The sequence below is a fragment of the Erpetoichthys calabaricus genome, chromosome 17, assembly GCF_900747795.2.
Source record: "Erpetoichthys calabaricus chromosome 17, fErpCal1.3, whole genome shotgun sequence".
Lineage (NCBI taxonomy): Eukaryota > Metazoa > Chordata > Cladistia > Polypteriformes > Polypteridae > Erpetoichthys > Erpetoichthys calabaricus.
The window spans coordinates 51529252-51552971 of record NC_041410.2 but is presented as its reverse complement, the minus strand read 5'-3'; the positions used below and the strand labels follow the sequence as shown (position 1 = coordinate 51552971).

Genomic DNA, 23720 nt, shown 5'->3' with positions numbered 1-23720 from the left:
TGAGCAAGAGTAAACTCTAACTTACTGTTTGCGAGTCTGAGGCAGGAATCCAACCATCTCCATAGCCAACTGTAGGCGTTCAAAGTCATGCTTTAGATCCTCTCCCTCTACAGTAAAACAGTCCTGGTAGTTTGAAAGAAAAAAGAACATTGGACATTAGGAAGAGTTTATTTATCACTTATTTTGTTTAACCTTTTCAATGGACAAATTTCAATTAAATGGCCAAGGCACGAAAATCTTGTCAAGCTAAACAAGAGTGAAGTTTATTCTGGGAAAGCTGATAAGCAAAGAAGAACCTTAAAACTTTTTGTGTAACCAATCGGTTTGCAGCTTAGTGCAGCGTTTGATCACCATGCGAAAAGACCTTGAGCTTATGTGATAACTTTCCTGTGTTTTCAGAAACTGCACAAAGGTTAGCTGCTTTGCTAGTGGACAGTAAGCCAGGAAGGTGCTCACTTTGAGTGAGATGGGGGCTGCCTTTACTGAAATATCTTCAAAAAAAAGTCTCAGTACAGTTTTAGTTCAGTTGGTTCTTTGCTACAGAATGGAGTGTTTGCTTGCTGCCCTTCTGACACTGACAGGAGCTACAGTCATTTAAATGGAGTTTGCTATCTGCTTAGCTGCTGGACAGTTTCCAAGGACCTCAGTCTCCTGCTTGAAACCTCTCTTTTGATTTTTCAATTGAGGATATATAATCAATAATTAAGGAACTGGGCCATATGGCACGGAATTAAGACTGCATGAACCCAACCCAGGTTGTATAATTTTTGTATTGCTTAAATTTACAAATAAACATAATTTTTAAGTAAAAGCTTAAACTTGATGGTTCTGTCCGATTATTGATTACTAGTATTGCAGAGGGCTGGATTGATCATTCTCTGTCTAGCTGCGGTCTCCTAAGGGAACAAAGGATGCTTTGTGAAGTCCTCTATTTATGGCAAACTAAGCTGATGTAAAGAAGTGAAAATAACACAGCTCCAGTCAGCAAGCAGCCTGCCATTAGAGGTCCCTTGGGGTGAATACGCAGGGTACAATAAGGACAGTGAGACAGGCAAGAGGTTATAGATAATGTTTACATAGGTCAGGGGTGGGAAGGCCACAGTGCCTACAGGTTTTCGTTCTAACCCAATTGCTTAATTAGACATCAATCCCTGCCAATCTCAGACCTTATTTAATTTTATGGCTTGTTAGTCTGAAATGTTAGGCACTTATATCGTTGATCATTTCCTTTCCAAGGATATCATCAAAATGATTTGAAGCCTAAAACGGACAATTTTCAGTCTGTCAAATTTTTCTATTAAGTGTTTTATTAAATCAAACTGTGCATGATGAATCTACACAGGTGTAAATGGAAACAAGTTAGATGGAGAACTGCTGGCTCCTTTGTCATTGGCATCTTATTTCTAATAAGGAGCCATTAAAAATAGTGAATACAGCTGTTTAAGACTGAAATAACACACGTGCAATTGGGAGGCAGCTAGAGGGCCTGAATAATAATAATACCACGCCAGACCAGGGGTGGCGAGCTGCACTAATTTTCTCTCTCAATCCTCTGCAGACCATCCACAGGAAATCCCACTAGGTCCGAGAGCTATTGTTGACGTCACTTCCGTCAACTCCCCCCAACCGGGATAAAGGGGACATTATTACTTCCGGCTCCAGTCCAGATGACGTTACTTCCTGTCCCAGCCTTTAAAGCTGCCACATTTTCACACTCCAATCAGTTCTGTTTTGGACTCAAACCTGTGAACATCTCATCAAAATTACCCATTTGCAGCCAGGGCACAATATACGGGTGGCTTCCCCAAACCTTTTCAATGTCTTTGTACTGTTTTTGTGACAGGGTGGAGAACCTTAACAAGCAAGACCACTAAAATAAAGCAGAGAAATGTCACTTAAGCAATAAGTGCTTCATCAGCAATAATTGACTTCTCGTTAACAAACTGGGTTGGAACAAAAATCTGCAGCCACTGCGGCCCTCCTGCACCGACATTACCCACCCCTGACATTGCTGGTTTTGACATTTCTTCTCATTTGCCATTAAGAAAAGATCATAAAATATATGGAAACACAATAAAACAGGCATCACCTTCATTTATGAACATTTTTTAAATACTGAAATGCAATTAGCATTTTCTAAATTTATTTGTGCATTGAGTTATTCTGGATTGGTTCTTCGGATTGTCTGGGCCTTAGTGTATCATTTTGTATTATCAGAGCTTTTTTGTGACTTTTCTTATACAATACACTCAGTTAAGGAAACAGTTAAGTCTTATAATCATGTAGGCAGCACAAGAACCCGAGACTTTAAAGTAAAGTATGCAAAGCCTAAAATAAAGTAACTGGTGGCAGCTTCTTTAGTCGCATTTACCCATCAATACATTCCATACACTGACCTGAAGGTACTTTTACCCTTTCTTCTTAGAGTCAACTTATTGATGGTTTTTTAGGTATTGTATGTGACTTAATTGGATCAGGCCTTGGTAGACCTGTTTCTTGGTTTAGGAGCACTGTCATGCTACTAAAATCTCCATTCAGTTAAACTTTCTATTTGACAGACTGATTTTTTTTTCCTGTAGAATCCAAAATGAATTGTTCCCTGTCGGACAGAAAGCTGTCTGCTTTCTGTCAGCCCTAACCGCTACAAACCATTGGTTCTTTGCTAATGGAATGTGATTATTCTGGAGAATTGCAGGGTTATATTTTTGCAGAAATACTTTTCTTATTTTGTTTGTGTGTGTGTGTGGTTTTTTTTTTTAAATAAAATGCTAAAACATTTCAATTGAGTCACATATGCTCATAGAAAATTCTACCAATTGTCATCAGGAGAAAGTGTGTGGAAATCCTTCCATGGGTGACACTGTTCTTTTCAAAAAGCAGGATAATTAGTCTCCTTTTTGGGAGCCAGCCCCGCATATCACTCTTGTAAGGAGGATTCTATTCAATGGAATCATGAACTCCGGCATTAGTCAATGCAGGAGGGCCACCCGGGTTTTATTAGAAATATGCTCTTGGCGAGAGTACCAGTAAAGCAAAATGGAGGATATCCAGAACTACTGTGCTTTACCACAGACTGATGAACGCTAATTCTTTAGATATGGTTTTGTAACCCTTTCCTCCATCAGCAGCATCAATACCTCATCTTCTATGAGTTGCAAAACATCTTTACCATTTATCCATTTTCTGATCTGAATGAGCTAATTTAGAGCTGAGGGAGGTGGGAGCCGATTCCAGTCCAATCAGATACAACAGAGGAAAGAACCCAGGAAAGGTTGCAAGATTCATAAGGACTAAGCAGGCAAATTATATTGACAAAATAGTCCCTCATTCTGTTAACAAAGGTTTTTAATCAACTTAATAGGCACAGGACCCAGAAATGTAATTCTTGTTGGAGGTCATTCACTTCCATGTTTAAGGCAACAACCTTCTAATCTGCATTGTTACTTATTTTGTCAGTAGCGTTTTGATGCCAGTTCAAGGCATGATTCCTCTGAATTACTTTTGTCAGTAAGAAATGCTGACCATGCTAATGCATTTGGACAGGACATTACAAACACTGACATCCTGCCCCAGACCAAAATAACAATAAAAGCTGGAATGTCAAAGAAATTTAGTGTGGTGTCTTTGGTCTAGATGTCAGGGGACACATTACTCAGGTGATTGAGAACTGAGATGGTGCACAGAAGGACTTGTTAAAGACCACACCTTGAATGCTGAATCCCATTGGCCTAGGTGCGTGGCAACATATGAGACTTGAGTAGGATCCTGGCTTTTGAACGTTGCATGGAACGGAGGTAAATGTGGTAGATGGTGTTGCCATTGCCTCAGTTGAGCAGGATGACATATAGCCTCAACATGTACGTGCAGGGTTAGGGCAAGGCAGCTGGGAATGCATAAAGCTGCAGAACTTTGTCATGGGTGGAGAAGGAGCAGCTGGTTTAGACATGAAGGAACCAAAAGTCCTTTTAAGGGCCAACTACCTTTAACACTGTCAGAGTGCAAAATCCATTCCTCAGTCTCTCATTCAACTGGGCTGTTACAATATTAATGGAATGTAATAAGCAGTTTTAAAGACTCGGTCTTAGTTCATAAGCAAACATTTAAAAATAAAATATCAGAAAACAATTGGTGCTGTGTAACTTATAGTGCATCCAGAAAGTATTCACAGCGTATCACTTTTTCCACATTTTGTTATGTTACAGCCTTATTCCAAAATGGATTAAATTCATTTTTTTCCTCAGAATTCTGCACACAACACCCCATAATGACAACGTGAAAAAAGTTTACTTGAGATTTTTGCAAATTTATTAAAAATAAAAAAACTGAGAAATCACATGTACATAAGTATTCACAGCCTTTGCTCAATACTTTGTCTACGTACCTTTGGCAGCAATTACAGCCTCAAGTCTTTTTGAATATGATGCCACAAGCTTGGCACACTTATCCTTGGCCAGTTTCGCCCATTCCTCTTTGCAGCACCTCTCAAGCTCCATCAGGTTGGATGGGAAGCGTCGGTGCACAACCATTTTAAGATCAGAGATGTTCAATCGGATTCAAGTCTGGGCTCTGGCTGGGCCACTCAAGGACATTCACAGAGTTGTCCTGAAGCCACTCCTTTGATATCTTGGCTGTGTGCTTAGGGTCGTTGTCCTGCTGAAAGATGAACCGTCACCCCAGTCTGAGGTCAAGAGCGCTCTGGAGCAGGTTTTCATCCAGGATGTCTCTGTACATTGCTGCAGTCATCTTTCCCTTTATCCGGACTAGTCTCCCAGTTCCTGCCGCTGAAAAACATCCCCACAGCATGATGCTGCCACCACCATGCTTCACTGTAGGGATGGTGCCAGGTTTCCTCCAAACGTGACGCCTGGCATTCACACCAAAGAGTTCAATCTTTGTCTCATCAGACCAGAGAATTTTCTTTCTCATGGTCCGAGAGTCCTTCAGGTGCCTTTTGGCAAACTCCAGGCAGGCTGCCATGTGCCTTTTACTAAGGAGTGGCTTCCGTCTGGCCACTCTACCATACAGGCCTGATTGGTGGATTGCTGCAGAGATGGTTGTCCTTCTGGAAGGTTCTCTTCTCTCCACAGAGGACCTCTGGAGTTCTGACAGAGTGACCATCGTGTTCTTGGTCACCTCCCTGACTAAGGCCCTTCTCCCCCGATCGCTCAGTTTAGATGGCCGGCCAGCTCTAGGAAGAGTCCTGGTGGTTTCAAACTTCTTCCACTTACGGATGATGGAGGCCACTGTGCTCATTGGGACCTTCAAAGCAGCAGAATTTTTTCTGTAACCGTCCCCAGATATGTGCTTCGAGACAATCCTGTCTCGGAATTCTACAGACAATTCCTTTGACTTCATGCTTGGTTTGTGCTTTGACATGAACTGTCAACTGTGGGACCTTATATAGATAGGTGTGTGCCTTTCCAAATCATGTCCAGTCAACTGAATTTACCACAGGTGGACTCCAATTAAGCTGCAGAAACATCTCAAGGATGATCAGGGGAAACAGGATGCACCGGAGCTCAATTTCGAGCTTCACGGCAAAGGCTGTGAATACTTTTGTACATGTGCTTTCTCAATTTTTTTATTTTTAATAAATTTGCAAAAACCTCAAGTAAACTTTTTTCATGTTGTCATTATGGGGTGTTGTGTGTAGAATTCTGAGAAAAAAAATGAATTTAATCAATTTTGGAATAAGGCTGTAACATAACAAAATATGGAAAAAGTGATACGCTGTGAATACTTTCCGGATGCACTGTATATGAGGTACGAAAGTCCTAAGCCATCAGTCTTCCTCGAACTTTCCTGGTGTTCTCGCTGAATATTCAGGAGAGTGCCATTATTCCAGCGTAAAAAAAAAAAAAAAAGAATCCCAAACAGGAAGTCATGAAGTTGATAGGAGAACTGAAGCAGTGATGAGTCTATATCTGTTGTGTCCTTCTTGCAAACTTTCAAGAAGGTCAGACCCCAAAATTAGATTTTTTGGTGATTGGAGACAAAAGCCCGGTTTCACTTCTTTAAGCCTTAAACCAAAAAAAAAAAAAAAAAATCAACCATAAATGTGGATCCCCAAGGCCCATGCTGCTTATAAGGAGCTAGAGAGACAGCCAAATGGCACTCAGTAGTAGTCTGCTTGCCCGACATTTTCCACAGAATCAAGATAGGCCGATCCTGATTATTCATTTCCAAGTCTTTCCTCCACCAAGACAACACATTAGCTCACACTGCCAAGCTGACCATAGCCACCATTCAGCAGTCTGCTGTTGAGTCAGTGCAGCCCACTCCCTATTCCCCTGACTTGATACTCTGCGATTTTGGTTGTTTTGAAAAAAAAAAAATTCAAAGAACCTGTGTGTGGGAAAGCTTTCAGAACTCACAATGAGCTCACTAAAGCTATGAGTGGGTAGTTGGGCAAATTGACTGAGGAGAATTTTGTGTCATGCTTTGACCAGTGGATTAAGAGCTTAAAAAAATACATCAGTCTTGATAGTAACTATGTTGAAAAATAAAGGATAAATGTGCTTTCTTGTGGCTGGAAAAATGCTGTTCTTAGGGTACCTTTTGTCTAGAAAGGCTCAGGACTTTCTGATTGCCCCTCATATATTAATGAAATTACGCCATCAGTTTTAAGGGTAGTCACGCATGTGTGCCAGAGGTGTGCCTTCTGAGCTTACTTATGGCTTGAGAGATGACACCAGAAGGACTTCATTTGGACCTGACCTCACTGGACGGAGAGCCCCTGGGAATAGTCTATGAGCAATTTAACACTAGAATTACCAGAGCCTACAAAAAAACTCGTAGATCCGTCCCACTTTAAATCGCGTCTTAAATTCGTTTGCACCTCTCCGCCAGAGTCTTTTGTCATCTAAATGTGCTGATAAACACAAGCTACTAGCAGCCAGCTATTCCATCCCCCCACCGACTTAGAACAAACTTCTCCTAGCTCATGCCTTGCCTTGATTTGATTATCTGGGATTGAAGTGGAGTTTTAGAGTGGAAATAATATAGCGTTATTTGGAATACACGCATTTCATGTGTGTTCCGTTGCTATAGTAGTCTGTGCAAACACATTTTTAAAACAGAAACGTTTTTCATATTCTAATAGTAAATGACAAAATGTAGGCATAAACTATATAACATATGAAGCCTGAAGTCCATATATCAAAGAAACACTTTCACAAAAGGTACAAATAAGAGAACACGTGCGCTTTTATTCAAAAATATTATTACAACCCCATCTGACATAAAGACGCGCTATAGCTCTGCAGTGTACCACGATGCATACTACCCCCCCCCCCAAAAGGGTTCTGACACACAAACGCTGGCGAAGCTGCCTTCTTCGTATCTCACCGTCACTTGAAATCAGCAGTTCTTAGCATTGCACCACGCAAGCTGTCGTATCAACCACCAACTGTAACTTGCTTTCTTTATTCTTCGGTTATAGTCTTGAATAAAAGTGCACTTTTATTTATGTGAAAACAGCTGTGTCAGATGGGGTTGTATGGATTGATTCTGAATGCGACTGCGAGAATGAAAAGTGAATTAAAAAAAAAAAAAAAAGCTAACCTTTACCAGTATCATAAGTTACACCGGCTGTTACAGACTGAAATCAAATTTATGTTGTTATTCTAAAATTGTAAGAATAAGAGCAGTTCACTTCTCGAAGTGGAGCCATGCGGGATCGAACTCGCCACCCTCTGATTCCCAGTCAGGAGCTGATACCATTATGCCACCGCGGCGGTTGTAGCAAGAGTGTCAATGTGGCATGCTAACGCGGTATTTTTTTTTTGTGCAGTTATATTTTTGAATAAAAGCGCACGTGTTCTCTTATTTGTACCTTTTGTGATATATGGACTTCAGGCTTCATACGTTATATAGTTTATGCCTACATTTTGTCATTTACTATTAGAATATGAAAAACGTTTCTGTTTTAAAAATGTGTTTGCACAGACTACTATAGAAACGGAACACACATGAAATGCGTGTATTCCAAATAACGCTATATTATTTCCACTCTAAAACTCCACTTCAATCCCATATAATCAAATCAAGGCAAGGCAAGGCATGAGCTAGGAGAAGTTTGTTCTAAGTCGGTGGGGGGATGGAACAGCTGGCTGCTAGTAGCTTGTGTTTATCAGCACATTTAGATGACAAAAGACTCTGGCGGAGAGGTGCAAACGGATTTAAGACGCGACTTAAGGTGGGACGGATCTACGAGTTTTTTCGTAGGCTCTAGTAATTCTAGTGTTAAAAGGCAACTCCTCTATCACTATAGTTCCATTGAGTACATGGTTGGTTTTGAAGTTTTTCTTTTAGTTCAAATTAAACAGGGCTTTGCCTGGTTGGCACCCTAACTATTCGTAGTTTCACCCTGCCTCATCTTTCACCCCACTACAAAGTACAGTAAATCAGAGTTTCTAGTATGGGGATGAAAAAGTGGAAGTCAGTATTAATACATAAATAGTTTTTTGTTGCTTACATAAAAAGCTTCCAACTTTTCTCTACTTCCCTGTTAGAGAGATTTGGCAAGCTTTGTTTAAATCTAGCAGCATTAGGAAGCAACCATGGACTAAGCAGTTGTCCATTTCATGGCAAACCACTAAACTGACCCATACAGGGCCACTTTAAAATCACCACTTGATCTGGTGAAAACCAGAGGGTCCACAAAAAAACCATGCAGACATAGGGAGAACATGCAAGCTCCACTAAGGCCATGTTTGGACTTGGATTTGAACTAAATCCCTGGACAGCCATGGTGGCACTCACCACTGCACCTAAATTTGTATTGAGGCTGAATCTTTAAAGCTGCTGCTCCTCCTCATGGTTTTCATATTCACAATTCCTCATAGGAATTAAAAAAAAAAAAAAAAAAAAGTTGCGCTGATAAAAAATGGTGCGTGTCAGAGGTATAATATCTGGAGTGTAGGAGTACAAAACAAGATAGTGAGAAGTGAAGTGTGTGGGATAGAGAATGAGACCCTGTGGTATTGGGCCCAAAGTCAGCTGGGAAGAACAACATAAGCACTTTGTAGTAGCTGACAAACAATTCAGTAGAAATAAAGTGTTCTACATAAGTACTGGTGAAAATAATGCTATAATAGCTATATTTGCTTCATATGCTAACAATTTAGGTTTTAGATGAAACAAAGATGAGAAAAATGCATAAAATGTCACATTCAATGTGTGTGTATTTGGAAAAATATATAAAAAGACAATGTTTGTTTGTTTTCCACCTTGACTTTTCAAATAAGCCAAAATAATAAGTCAAATTAAGTTAAAGAGACCAGTAAAGAAAAAACAGTAACTGGCTGGAAAGTCTTTGAAGACAATAAAGGCATCAAGACCATGTCTTAAGCAGTTAAGTCTTTCATGCAGCCATATTTACCTACATTTACTTGAAAGGTTTTGACTCCAGTCTTGTTTATATCAACACTGCATTGGACCGAAAGCAGGAGAATGAGGTGGCTACTCTCAAAGTGTGGTCCACAAGCACCAGTCGTCAGCAAGGTGACAGTCATTGTATCAGAGAAAAGTGACTTTAAAGTTGCTCAGAGATGTTAGTCTGTTATGTAACGCCTTTTTGTTTTCTGTATATTTCGTTACTACATATATGTGATTATATATAAATACAGACAAACATATATACATAAATAAACTGCTCAAAAGATTAAAGGAACACTTTGAAAACACATCAGATCTCAATGGGGGAAAAAAAATCATTCTGGATATCTATACTGATATGGACTGAGTAATGTGTTAGAAACAAAAGCATTCCACGTCGTTTGATGGAAATGAAAATTTTACAGAGAGCTGAATTCAAAGACACCCCGAAAATCAAAGGGAACAAATGATGCGGCAGGCTAGTCCATTTTGCTGAAATTTCATTGCATCAACTCAAAATTGTACTCAGTATTTTGTATGCCCCGCAACCCCCCATGCTTGTATGCATGCCTAACAATGTCGGGGCATGTTCCTAATAAGATGAAGGATGGTGTTCTGGGGGATCTCCTCCCAGATCTGGACCAGGGCATCACTGAGCTCCTCAACAGCCTGAGGTGCAACCTGGAGGAGTCAGATGGACTGAAACATAATGTCCCAGAAGTGTTCTTTTGGATTTAGGTCAAGCGAGTGTGGGGGTCAGTCAATGGTATCAATTCCTTCATCCTCCAGGAACTGCCTGCATACTCTCGCCACATGAGGCCAGGCATTGTCGTGCACCAGGAAGAACCCAGAACCCACTGCACCAGCATAGGCTCTGACAATGGGTCCAAGAATTTCACCCAGATACCTAATGGCAGTCAAGAAGCCATTGTCTAGCCTGTAGAGGTCTGTATGTCCCTCCATGGATATGCGTCCCCAGACCATCACTGACCAACAGCCAAACCGGTCATGCTGAACGATGTTACAGGCAGCATAACGCTTCTCCAGACCCTTTCATGTCTGTCACATGTGTTCAGGGTATACCTGCTCTTATCTGTGAAAAGCACAGGGCGCCAGTGGTGGACCTGCCAATTCTGGTATTCTATGGCAAATGCCAATCAAGCTCCATTGTGCCAGGTAGTGAGCACAGGGGCCCACTAGAGGACGTGGGGCCCTCAGGCCACCCTCATGAAGTCTGTTTCTGATTGTTTGGTCAGAGACATTCAATGACTCTGTTAATTGGTGCGACTCAAACCACCTACAACTGAACACCAGCAAAACCAAGGAGCTGGTGGTGGATTTTAGGAGGCCCAGACCCCTCAAAGACCCCATGATCATCAGAAGTGACTGTGTGCAGATGGTGCAGACCTATAAATATCTGGGAGTGCAGCTGGATGATAAATTAGACTGGACTGCCAATACTGATGCGCTGTGCAAGAAAGGACAGAACCGACTATACTTCCTTAGAAGGCTGCCGTCCTTCAACATCTGCAATAAGATGCTGCAGATGTTCTATCAGACAGTTGTGGTGAGCGCCCTCTTCTACGCGGTGGTGTGCTGGGGAGGCAGCATTAAGAGGAAAGATGCCTCACGCCTGGACAAACTGGTGAGGAAGGCAGGCTCTATTGCTGGCATGGAGCTGGACAGTTTAACATCTGTGGTAGAGCGAAGGGCGCTCAGCAGGCTCCTATCAATTATGGAGAATCCACTGCATCCACTAAATAGTATCATCTCCAGACAGAAGAGCAGTTTCAGCGACAGACTGCTGTCACTGTCCTGCTCCACTGACAGATTGAGGAGATCGTTCCTCCCCCAAACTATGCGACTCTTCAATTCCACCCGGGGGGGTAAACGTAAACATTTAACATTATACAAAGTTATTGTCTGTTTTTCACCTGCATTATTATCATTCTTTAATTTAATATTATTTATTGTATCAGTATGCCGCTGCTGGAGAATGTGAATTTCCCATTGGGATTAATAAAGTATCTATCCATCTATCTATCTATCTACCAGTGGCCTACTGGAGGTCATTTTGTAGTAACTGCCTGTCTCCTGGAATCTCCTCCATGCTCTTGAGACTGTGCTGGGAGACACAGCAAACCTTCTGGCAATGGGAGGCACGTATTGATGTGCCATCCTGAAGAAGTTGGACTACCTGTGCAACTTTTGTAGGGTCCAGGTATCGCCTCATGCTACCAGTAGTGACACGGATTGTAGCCAAATGAAAAACTGGTGAAAAAACAGTCAGGAAAGATGAGGAGGGAAAAATGTCAGTGGCCTCCAACTGTTAAACCATTCCTGTTTTGGGGGTCATCTCATTGTTGCCCCTCTAGTGCACCTGTTGTTAATTTCATTAACACCAAAGCAGCTGAAACTGATTAACAACCCCCTCTGCTACTTAACTGACCAGATCAATAGTCCAGGTGTTTCACTGACTTAATGCTACACTCTAATTAAAAAGTGTTCCTTTAATTTTTTTGAGCAGAGTATATATATATATATATATATATATATATATATATATATATATATATATATATATATATATATATATATATATAAATAAAGCTGAACTTGTGTCTATCTGTTTGAGTATCACGTGAAAAATCATTGCATTTATTTCTACAAATCGTTGCTGGTATTCCCGGGATAGTCTAACATAGAATATAGGCTGAGGAAAGTTTAGATAATTTTGTATAAGCATCTAGAGAAAAAAAAACACATGTGACAGCCTCAGTAAAGTTGCCATTATCAGCTGGAATAATACTAAATTAACAGCACTACATGTTCACTAGCAGGCAACAAAAGGTTAAACGTGTGCCTTTTTGAAATTGCTCTGAAAAAAGATGGCATTCTGTTTATCTACCATATATTTTTGCATATTCACAGAAATGGTGTGCTCTGGTTTGTCTGCATTTCATACCTTTCTTAATGCCTTCATGCTGTCATTATACCGTTGAGAGACATACTTGTGCCTCATCGTTCAAGGGAGAATTTCCTCCAGAACTCTGGCTATTTGTCTCAATATTTTTCAGCAAATTCTAATCCAGATTTTCTGTTTTTGGTGCTGATGAGATAGTTTATATATTTCAAACTGACCTTTATGATTGTACTCTCAATTTCTGCACTCTGATGGTGATTGATGATTTCAATAATGGCTATTTTAGAAATTTACTCCATAGCTCCAATAATTTTTCTGTCTTAAACTATAGATGATGGCCTTGCTGAGCTAGTCACGGCTGTTACATGGTTTCTTCTCTTTCTCAAGATATTCCAGATTTTTGATTTTGCTGTGACATTTTTTGGTCAAGATTCTGACAGAATTTTTCTTTTCATGTATAGTACATGTAATGTTAGCCTACTGAATATAAAAGAATACACCAAACTGAAGACCAAAGACTGTATGTTGATATATATAGATATATCTTATATATAAATGTCTACGTGTGGAAATGTGTGTGTGTGTGTGTGTGTGTGTGTGTGTCCGGCCCGGAAGTGAGAGGTGGAGTTGGGGTAAGAGCTCCACCTCTGAAGAAATAGAAAACTCGCTTAGCCGCTAATAACACAAGCGAGGCCAGCACGTTAGCAAAACGAAACCTCAGAAGAAAGACAAAGTCGGTATCTCTTTCACTTTTCCTCCCGCCGCTAATACACAAACGTTGCAAGCACGTCGGCCAAACGAATCCTCCTAGGAGAGAGATGCCCAGAGTTGTTCCTTTCAATTACCTGACATCTGTACATTTCAATTTTTGTTCTGCCGATTTCAATAGTTTCTAGGACACCAGGCGTTTTACAGCACGGGCTTACACAGCTAGTATATATATACACACATATATACACATGAATCACATGAAAACCTCTACATATATTCCTACAAAACTTTGCAGTTATTTTAGGTATAGTCTAATTTTGAATACAGGCTAAATAAAATAAACATCTAGATTGCTGGACCTTTCTGCCTTTTAACCTCAATATCCTCAGGACATAACGATATTGATGTGATTTATATTTTAAAAGAATTAGTAACGTTTGTATTACAAAACAATGCCAATTTTAGGTGTTTATGTTAACCACAATAATTACTGACTATTTTAAAATATTTAAGAATGTTGAAGAACAACAAGATTTTTACATTTTCTACTGCTCAATAACACTACAGTATGTTGAACCAAAAATCCATTTGCAATCTGACATCAATTGTCTGAATGCTTATGTAATTATTCTTAAAAAAAACACTCTTGCATGCAGTGAAATGCCAAAACTCCAGTGACATTACTTATTTTGGCCTCATATTCATCATTTTATTTCAAATCCAATTTGCTCATGTATACAGCAAAAAAAAAAAAAATAAAAAAAAAAAAAAGCTCTTCACTGCTCATATATACTTGCCATGTATACCAGCATAAAATGGTCTTAAACTCTCAGCTACTCAACATTATCCATCCCGAACTATTGATCAAATGAAAAAAAAAAAAACAAAAGTTTTACAGTGGATTCAGAATGTCTTCAGACTGCTTCACTTTCTGCACACTTGATTACTGTATATTGTGGATTTCATATTAAATAGACATATTTGACATTTTTCCCCATCAATCTACACTCACTAATCCATAATGACAAAGTGAAATAGGTTTACAAATGTATTAAAAATCAAAAACTGAAATCATACAAGTATTCATATTCTTAATTCAGTACAATTACAGCTTTGTGTCTCACTGTGTAAATCTGTAGAAGCTTTGTACATGTAATTTTTCCTTTCTGCCTAAAAAATCCTCTTAAGTTTCATTAGATTGGATGAGAGATGTCTGTAAATTGCCATCTTCATGTCTCTTCACAGATGTTCTATGAGGTTTAAGTCTGGACTTTGGCTGGGCCACTCAACGACAGTCAGAAACGTGTCCTGAAGTCACTCCAGCATTGTTCTTCAGTCATTGTTGTGCGGAAAAGTAAACCCCAGTCTGAGGTTATGTGTACTCTGGGGCAGGTTTTCTTCAGGGACCTCTATTTGTCTGCATCCATACATCCCCCAATTCTGACCAGACTCCCTGTCCCCATCATAGCATGATGCTAGCCACCATCTTGCTTTACCACAGGGATGGTATTAGGCAGATGATGAGCAGTGCCTGGTCTTCACCAGACATAGTGTTTGGAGTTCTGCTCAAAGAGTTCTTTTGTCATATGTCTTTTACTCAAGTGGCTTTCATCAAGGCCACTCTACCTTAGACACCTGATTGATGGTGTGGTGATCCTTCTGACAAGTTCTCTCATCTCAGCAGAGGGCTTCTGGTGCTCTGTTAGCGTGACTGCAGAGTTCTTGGTCACCTCCCTGACCAAGGATCTTCTTGCCCGGTTACTCAGTTTGGCTGGAGAGCCAAGTCTAGCAAGAGTCCTGGTGGTTCAAAATCTCTTCCATTTCACAATTATTGAGGCCACTGTGCTTCTTGGAACACTCAAAGCTTTAAAAATGGTCTTACAGCCTCACCCTGATCTATGCCTGACCACAATTTGATCACAGAGGTGTCTTCAGAGAGTCCCTTGGACTATATGGCTTGGATTTTGTCCTGACATGCAGTGTGAATTGTGGGAGCTCATAAACACAGGTACAAATGTGCCTTTCTAAACCGTCCAATCAATTTGATACAGATGGACTCCAATCAGGTTCTAGACACATCTCAAGAACGATTGAAGAGGCACATCTAAGGGTCTGAATACTTCTAGAAATGAGAAATTTCACTTTTTTAATAATTTTGCAAATCTTTCTAAAATGTTTTCATTTTGTCATTATGGGTTATTAAGTTTAGATTGATGGAACATATGTTAAATTTATCCATATAAAATTATATCTACAACACAAATCAAGTGCAGAATGTAAAGAAGTCTGAATACTTTCTGAATCCACTGTACATCCCCCAGTCCCAATTTATAGTCATTATAAATCTTCAGTTTTCAAGTGATGTACATGCTGCAGCTTTTTGTTTAAAATGTTTGGATTCTATGGACAATTAACCTCTAAACACACAATGTTAACTGAAGACTATGAAACAAAAACCTCACGTTTAAAGCAGATATATGTTTAAATATGTATATTCAAACATACTGTATAATGTGTTGCAAAAATATTCCTTCCCCTTGAAAGCCATCACCATTCGCTGGATTTCAAAAGATACACACATATAGTCATCCAATAAACATTTGTATTGACAACCTAAGTGTTCTAACAGTTTATTTTTAAAACCAAAATAAATAAGTGGTAACACTTTAGTTTAGGTACTGCAAAAATGCATCTATTACTCATTTACTACTATGTAACAAGACCTTAATACACACAATTTTGGTTCTTCATAACATTTACAAAGCATCAGTAAAGTGTTTATTCATCTCAGCAGTGTGACCTACTAACAAAACGTCACTTTGGAGTAGTCTGAGAGGGCTTAACTGAAACACATCTCTCTTGATATTATATACTTAGTGTAAGACCTGTGAATCATTTATATTACTTAACTTTACCATCATGTCAGAATGCCACACTGCACAGACACAAATAACCGATCTACTGATGTTTTTTTTTTTTTTTTTTTTTTTTTAACTGTTATGAAGAACAAAAGAAGCCTTTGTCAATGTCTTGTTACATAGGAGTAAATGAGTAATAGATCCATTTCTGCAGTACCTAAAGTGCTACCAAAAAATTTTTCAAAAGTATATTTCTATAAAATAAAAACCGAAAAGATGCTACTTGTACAAGTGTTCAAATGTTTTAAGCTCCAAAAAGTTAAAGTGACAAAGTGTTCCCAAACGAGACACATTTATTTCTACAGCACATTTTCATATGCAGGATGTAGCTCAAAATGGCTTCTCCTTTGGACACAATTAAATAGTTTGCTTCTACCAGTGAGCAATTAAAGTAAAGGTCACATTTTCCGGCTATACAACCAGATAGCAATATTGCAATATATAGTGTCATATTATCCAAATAATGCTTCAGAGGGTGTAGCATCACAGTTTACTCCCACATTGCTTTCATACAGAGAGTTTGTAAGTAATCAACAAAAGATGGGAAACCTGTAGGAATTGTTTACATCAGCTTTCAAGGCTTACATCTTTTCTAATGCAATGGAAATTATTTAAGTTATTAACCAGTTACCTGTTCCCTGAAAAAGTCCATTTTGTATAACTCAGTTTTTGGCAATGAAATATTTTTTTAAAAACCTCTGGCAGTGTACTACCTACCTTTGTACCATTTCAGGTCATTCACTGGTCTTGAACTACTTACATTTCTATTAAAACTGGAAAAATGGGGGTTTTAAAACATTTGACCAGAAAAAGAGAGTAGAGTGATCATTTATAAGGGCACTTGATACTTTTGCAAGGCAATGTACATACTGAAAATGCTGTAAGAGTAATTACCACTTAGAGACAACCAGAAAATAGCAATAATAATCAACAGTTTTAGTTTCTACCTGCTGGGTAGACTATTTAAGAGCTGGAACAGTGCCAGTTATCATGGTCAGCAAGTAACCAGAGAAAAACTTGTGGTTATGTGACAAAGACAAAACAAATCAGTAAAAAAAAAAAAAAAAAATTTAATAAAAATGAGTGTGGCCCAGTGGTTTAATAGCTGCTGTCCCAAATTTCCATACTGCTGGTAGATGATCGCCCAGTGCCAGCTCCCTATGTGACCCTGAGTAAGTCCATTATAGTGTGATCAGGTATGTTTAGAAATCATGACGTCTATGAACTCATCAGGACTTATGCAATTTCAAAATCAAGTTTTATTAGCATGTGGGGTAAGAAACAAATCTCACTGAGAGAGGATTAGCACTGTGAAGGCTACAACGTCATGACTGAACAAAAAGGAATGCAGAACAGGCTATATCAGGATGCTGGATCCAAGGGGAGCCGGGGAAAACCGAGTGCAGGGAGAAGCCAGCTGGCTGCCTGTGCAAACAGCCTGGAGACCAACACTAGCTTGAGGTTTTGGAAAGAGAGGTAAGCAAAAAGTCAAACAGGATCACTAGCAAATTGTATTTGCATCTGAATCATTCGGTTAAAGGATGATACTTTTGTGAGTAGCTGTGGACTGGTTAGTAACTATGACAAGACAGACGGTGTAGACACTGATTATACATGCACAGATTTTCTAAGGAAAAGAAATCCTCTCAAATCACTGAAAATCTCACACTGAGGATTTTTTTAACCACTGTTTTCCTATCTTGCTGTGATTTATAAGGATTAAAATTTCAAATCCATCCTCACTTGCCAAGATATAGAGGCTGGGTGCCTGACTTAGGCTCAGAAGATTGTGCAGACCAGAAATCCTTCAAACTAAAATCCCATGATGACTTCACTTAAGCACTGCTGATTTATACCACCGGCAAAAAGTGAAATTGGGCAGGATGGAAGGGGAATGAAGGAGCATTTATCATTGTTAAATCTCTTCTGTGAGCAAAGAATTTAATGTGTCTTGAAGCAATTAGGCCTTTGAATTTAGGTACAGACACACAGGTGACTTCAATGGGCAATAGCAACACAAACAATTCTGTAAAGTATTCAAATTTTTGTGCCCACTGACACAGTTTCACAATTTTTAACATTATCATTAAGGAATTTTCAGCATACGTGAGAGCATGATCAGCACCGGCATGTACTAAAGCATACTAACCAGCTCATTTTCATAGTAATTTTCCCAGTGCAGTCTGAGGGGTTTCTTTGTCATCTGTAAGTAAGGCAAATATTATTAGGCAGCATTCCTCAGTATCACAGCAGTTATTCTACAAAATAAAAAAGGATGAGAGCATGCAGGGTTATTAGCTAACATAGTACTAACACAGTTATGATGGATTTAATGGATTGATCATATAAGAACAGAAACATGGACAAATATGACATTCTGTTAATGGTTATTAAGCATTTCCATTTGTGCAAGGTTGTCTGTGTTGCATGCTCAGCACTCATCATTAGAAGTAAAAAGTCTGAAACAGTAGCATTCAATCATCAATTTATAAAAAACGTACAGTACATTGAACAGGGTCATGTCAAAACACTGCTATATCACTTAAATACACAACATAAGCACACTCACACACAAACACACACACAGTTAAAAGATTTCAAGCTGTCAATCGACTTTATTGAACACGTCTTTAGGATGTGACTGAATTTAGAATGCCCAGAGAAGAACACGCACACAGACATGAAGACAATATGCAAACCCAAAACTGACAACAATCAGGCTGGGGATCAACCTAAACAATCTGGAGCAGTGAGGCAGCAACAATGACAATTGTGCCAGTTCTTGTGCTCAGTTTATTATCTGTTAATTGTATTAAAGAAATATCCATCCATCCATTTTCTAAACGCACTTATCCAGAGCAGGGTTGCAAGGCAGCAGGAGCCTATGCCAACAGCCGTGAGGGTACAAGGCAGGAACATGCCCTGGACCCATGGTAGGTTGAACACACTCACTGTGAAGCTATGGCACCACTGCTGAGCTGGACATCTAATGGTTAATGAACTAAGGGTGGACTAGAGTAAGTGAGGAGATAACAACAGGTTGCTGGTATAAACAAGTGCATAATTATTATTGGGCAAAATGTGCATGAATAAGTTGACAAGGTAGTCTAAAATCTTCACAATAAATAAATGAAGAAATAAATAAATGTAACATCACATTTGCAGTAAAAACTGACAGTCAGTTTACACATTGGTGCCTGGCTATGCCAGAAACACACCCGTAAATCCTAAATATATTCAACTGGTGACGGTGTTCCACGTGGACTCTGTATCCCTCATGTGACCATCCAGCAACAGCCTCGGCAATTTGCTCACTTTAACTTGGAACCTTGTGCTCCTCAGAAATTAAGGAGACCTCTCCACCCCTCTGGACCTCTACCATTGCTGCCTCTGGACTTCCACGTTCTCCTAACTGAGCATGTCTCCTCCCTGTCAAGCAGCTCATGGCATTACACTGGTGCTCTTTCATGTCATGTCCGCAGTCACCCTTTACATGTGACTTTCCTGAGAGCAAACCCAGCACTCCCAAACTTTCCCTTGCATGCCACTCACTGTCGCTCTCCTGAGCACTTCTCTCCGTGTTCCTAGCTGCTCTCCCACTCCCTCTGTACACATTCCTCTTCTTACACCTACCCTTCTTGGCTCAGTATCTTTCTGGCATGACATGTCCGACTCACTCCAATCCAGTGCTCACCTGATGCTTTTCTCTATGGCCTAATTATCACCTGCTACTCTGTGTAGAAGTTGCAAGCTAATTAGGCTACTCATGAATGGGTTCAGCAACCACTTGGACTAATCTTGTGACACAGACTGTCACACTCGCACACACTGGCTAATTTAGCATTGCCAATCCACCTAACGTACATGTCTTTGGACTGTGTGAGGAGCACACACCTGCTTTGATCATTGTCAGGCAGCAGCACCCTCCTAACAAAATATTCTTAACCAAAACAACAAGCATTCAATCACAAGACAGACTGTTTACAACAATATACATGGGGATATAATCTGATCATATTAAAATAAGATAATCATTACTTACTGAAACTAGCTGACAGTGCTCTACAATTACTAGTGAATAATAAGGTGCTTTTCCATAAAATTGCCAAGATTACAGCAGAAAGATCAATTTACCAGAGGGTAAAGTGTTTATAATATGGCACATTCAGTCATATTTCAGCAAAATTGTAATTTTATACAACATCAAATCCATATCAAAGATTTTGTGAATTAGTGTCATCCCATAAACAGAAGTATAACTTAGTCATTGACTCATGCACCCCAGTTTGCTAAAGATGGTTAGCAACATGGCTTCCCTTTCTAGACCTAAGTTTTATGACCTCCTAGGCTGCAAGGGAGAAGGTTTTATTGCTCTTAATGTAGTAAAGCAGGAAAGCAATGATGAGTAACAGATTTTAAGACAAACGTGCACATTAGAAAATAGCAATGGTTAATCATTGGGGAAATGCCAAGAAATGAATTTCAGGAGCTCTGGCTGTACTTTGCAGCAAATGAATATTACAAAAAAATCAAGAAATTTGAGATTAGAACTTGAATGATGTCTAGGAGAACTGAGAAACTGGTTATTTTAACTCTATCAGAATGGAGACAATAGAAATGCTGAACAATAGGACGATGACAGACCGACTGCTTTAAGGATGACACTGAGACGGGATGAAGTGAGCAGGACAGTGAAGTGTGAATGAGCACTGACCTGGAAAGTGACAGCACAGGACTTTTGAGTCATCATAATGAAAAATGCTGTAATGGTCTGCGAAACAGACAGTAATTCAGTAGTAGCTGTGCGGCGTCTGTTTGGGTGATACAGCAAGTACAGCTCTCAAGCAAAGAGCTGTACAAACCTGGGAGTTTGGAGTACACTGTATGATGCATCAGCAGTAATTAGCCAGAACACACCTTATTGCTAAAAATATGCATTATATATATCATCTATATATATAAAATCCCTATGTGCGTCCAGGTGTCCGTGTGTGGGTGTCTTCTGGTGAAGTGTGCATGCGCGGGGCACGGTGCAATGCGCGATATTACTGTCAGAGAAAGTTAGCGGCGTTTTACGGAAACACAAACCAGTATTACTGCGAGAGGAAATTAAAGGTTGTGGGGAACAGCCCGGACACAGACAGGTAGACTTCATAGTTTCACCCAACACATGTTTATTTACAATAGAATGGTGCACACAACCCATTGCCGCAGCACCAATCACCCCTTTAAGTCTCTGGCCACACTCACAATGCCTTTTAGTCTTTGGTCCGCCTCCACTCCTCTCCACCAAGCTTCGTCCTCTTCCACCCGACTCTCGCTCCTGACTGGAGGGAGGCGGCCCCTTTTATTCCCCCCGGAAGGACTCCAGTTGGATCCTGAGGGCTCACAGCCACACCCCTGTGTGGCGGAAGCTCCCATGGTGAAGCCGGAAGTCCACCGGGTGTCTTCAAGTCTCTTCCCCCCAGTACTTCCCGGTGTGGCAGAAGTACGGAGGGCCAACACTCCCAAGGCATTGGGGCGCCCCCTGGCGGTGACCACGGGCCCCTACAGGGTTGAGCTTCCAAGCTCTGTACCCGTGGTCCTGAAAGCCACCAGGGAGGACGCCCTCTCGTGTCCTGGAGGAGGCAAAAGCCCTCCTCCACTCCTCCTGGGCGTCCCGGCCGGGCATGGACGCCCGCCGGGCACCACAAGGTACACAATACAGTGACGCATATTACAGCCACATACAAGCCAGTATTACTGTCAGAGGAGATTAAAGGCATTTTACCGACGCACACGCCTGTATTACCGCCAGAGAAAATTAAAGGTATATTACGGACATACAAGCCAGTGGACGTACAAGACGGTATCCTTCAATAAGGGCGCGCACAGGCATCCTTCAATAAGGGCGCGCACAAAAAGGCGAGCCTCAAAAGGGTGACCTCAATTAGGCGCAGCGAATAAAGGCACGCGTAAATAAAGATCTGCACCTTTGTTGCTCTTCACATATTCCAGAGCCATTTGAACTAAATTATCTACAAACACCTTTATTCGCCACGCTCAATTGAGGTTGCCCTTTTGAAGCTTGTCTTTTTGTGCACGCCCTTATTGAATAGAGCCGTACAAGACAGTATTACTGTCACAGAAAATTAAAGACACACAATACATGGCGGCAGCCCACGAAGAACGGTCAGCTCAGCAAGTAAACATCAACAAAAGAAAGGCTGAAAGAAAGGAAAATACGACCAACAAAAAGAATGAGGTCAAAGTCCCTTGCCATTTAATATAGACTGTTCCTACTAATGTTTATGCACTACTGTTCTAGCGCTCGTTATTATAACGGGCTAAATGACTAGTCCTAATATATGTCTTAAGAAACATAGTTGGGGATACATTTGTAATATACACTCACTGAGCAAATTATTAGGCACAATATACTAGTACTAGGTAGGACCTCCTTGTATTTGTAAAACAGCCTCAGTTCTTTGTGGCATGGATTCTACATGATGTTCTAAACACTCCTTTGAGATTCTGGTCCTTGTTGACCTGATGGCATCATGCAATTTGTGCTGATTCTTTAGTTGCACATTCATGCTATAATTCTCCCGTTCTACCACATTTTGTTAAGACCAGGTGATGGGGAAGGCCACTGAAGAACACTGAACACATTGTCATATTCATAAAACCAGTATGAGATGACTTTTGCTTTGTGACATAGTGCATTATCATGCAGGAAGTAGTAATAAGTAGATGGGTAAAGCAATAATACTCTAAAAGGCTGAGGCATTCAAGCAATGATTGACTGGTATTAATGGGCGCAAAGTGTGCCAAGAAAATATTCTCCACACCATTAAACCACCACCAACACAAGCCATGACAGTTGACACAAGGCAGGTCGGCTACATGGACTAATGCTGTTGATGCCAAATTCTGAACCTTCCATCTGTGTACTTAGGCAGAAATCAAGATTTCATCAGCTCAGCCAATGTTTTAATAGTCTTCAAATGTCCAGTTCTGATAACCCTGCTCTCCACTGCAGCCTTAGTTTTCTTTTCTTGGTTTACAGGAGTGGAACCTGACATGGTCTCCTGCTGTTGTAGCCCATCCACCTCAAGGTTTGACATCTTATGCATTCTGAGATGCTTTTCTGCTCACCACATTTGTATAGAGTAGTTACCAGAGTTACTGTAGCCTTTCTATCAGTTCAAACCAGTATGGCCATTCTCCTCTGACCTCTCTTATCAACAAGGTGCTTCCATTCGCAGAACTGCCACTCACTGAAAGTTTTGTGCACCATTCTGAGTAAATTGTAGTGCAGGGGTGCCCACACTTTTTTGGCTTGCGAGCTACTTTTAAAATGACCAGGTCGAAATGATCTACCTACATTAAAAATGCTATATTATATTATATTATATATATACTGTATATATATATATATATATATATATATATATATATATATATATATATATATATATATATATTGTGAAGGACAGCCGGGTCCCATGCCCGGCAGGGACGCCCCTGCTGCATCTATTCCGGGGGAGCCACCATGGGAAGCTCAGTACCTCCCCCGGGACGCTTGGTGGCAGCCTCCCTGGTGGACGATGATTCCCCAACATGGCGCAAGGCTCCATGGGAGATGGAGTCCTCCACAGCCTGGTTGGGGGCTTGGATGGCCCCCAGGGGGAGCTGCATGGACTTTCCAGCCCAGCTGGTCGACTCGTCAGCCCCACCCGGAGGGTCAATTAGGACCAGGTAATCAAGCACCTGGTACGCCTCCGGGTGGGGTATAACAAAAGGCCAGC

General features: G+C 40.4%; 1 protein-coding gene across 1 annotated transcript in view; it reads right to left on the bottom strand.

Annotated features, from left to right (window-relative positions):
- Window positions 1-23720, bottom strand: part of myo9aa (myosin IXAa) — a 568471-nt gene that overhangs the window by 186794 nt on the left and 357957 nt on the right. The window contains 2 exon segments of the mRNA XM_028823069.2: window positions 26-123; window positions 18080-18133. Of these exon segments, the coding sequence (XP_028678902.2) occupies window positions 26-123; window positions 18080-18133 (152 nt within the window).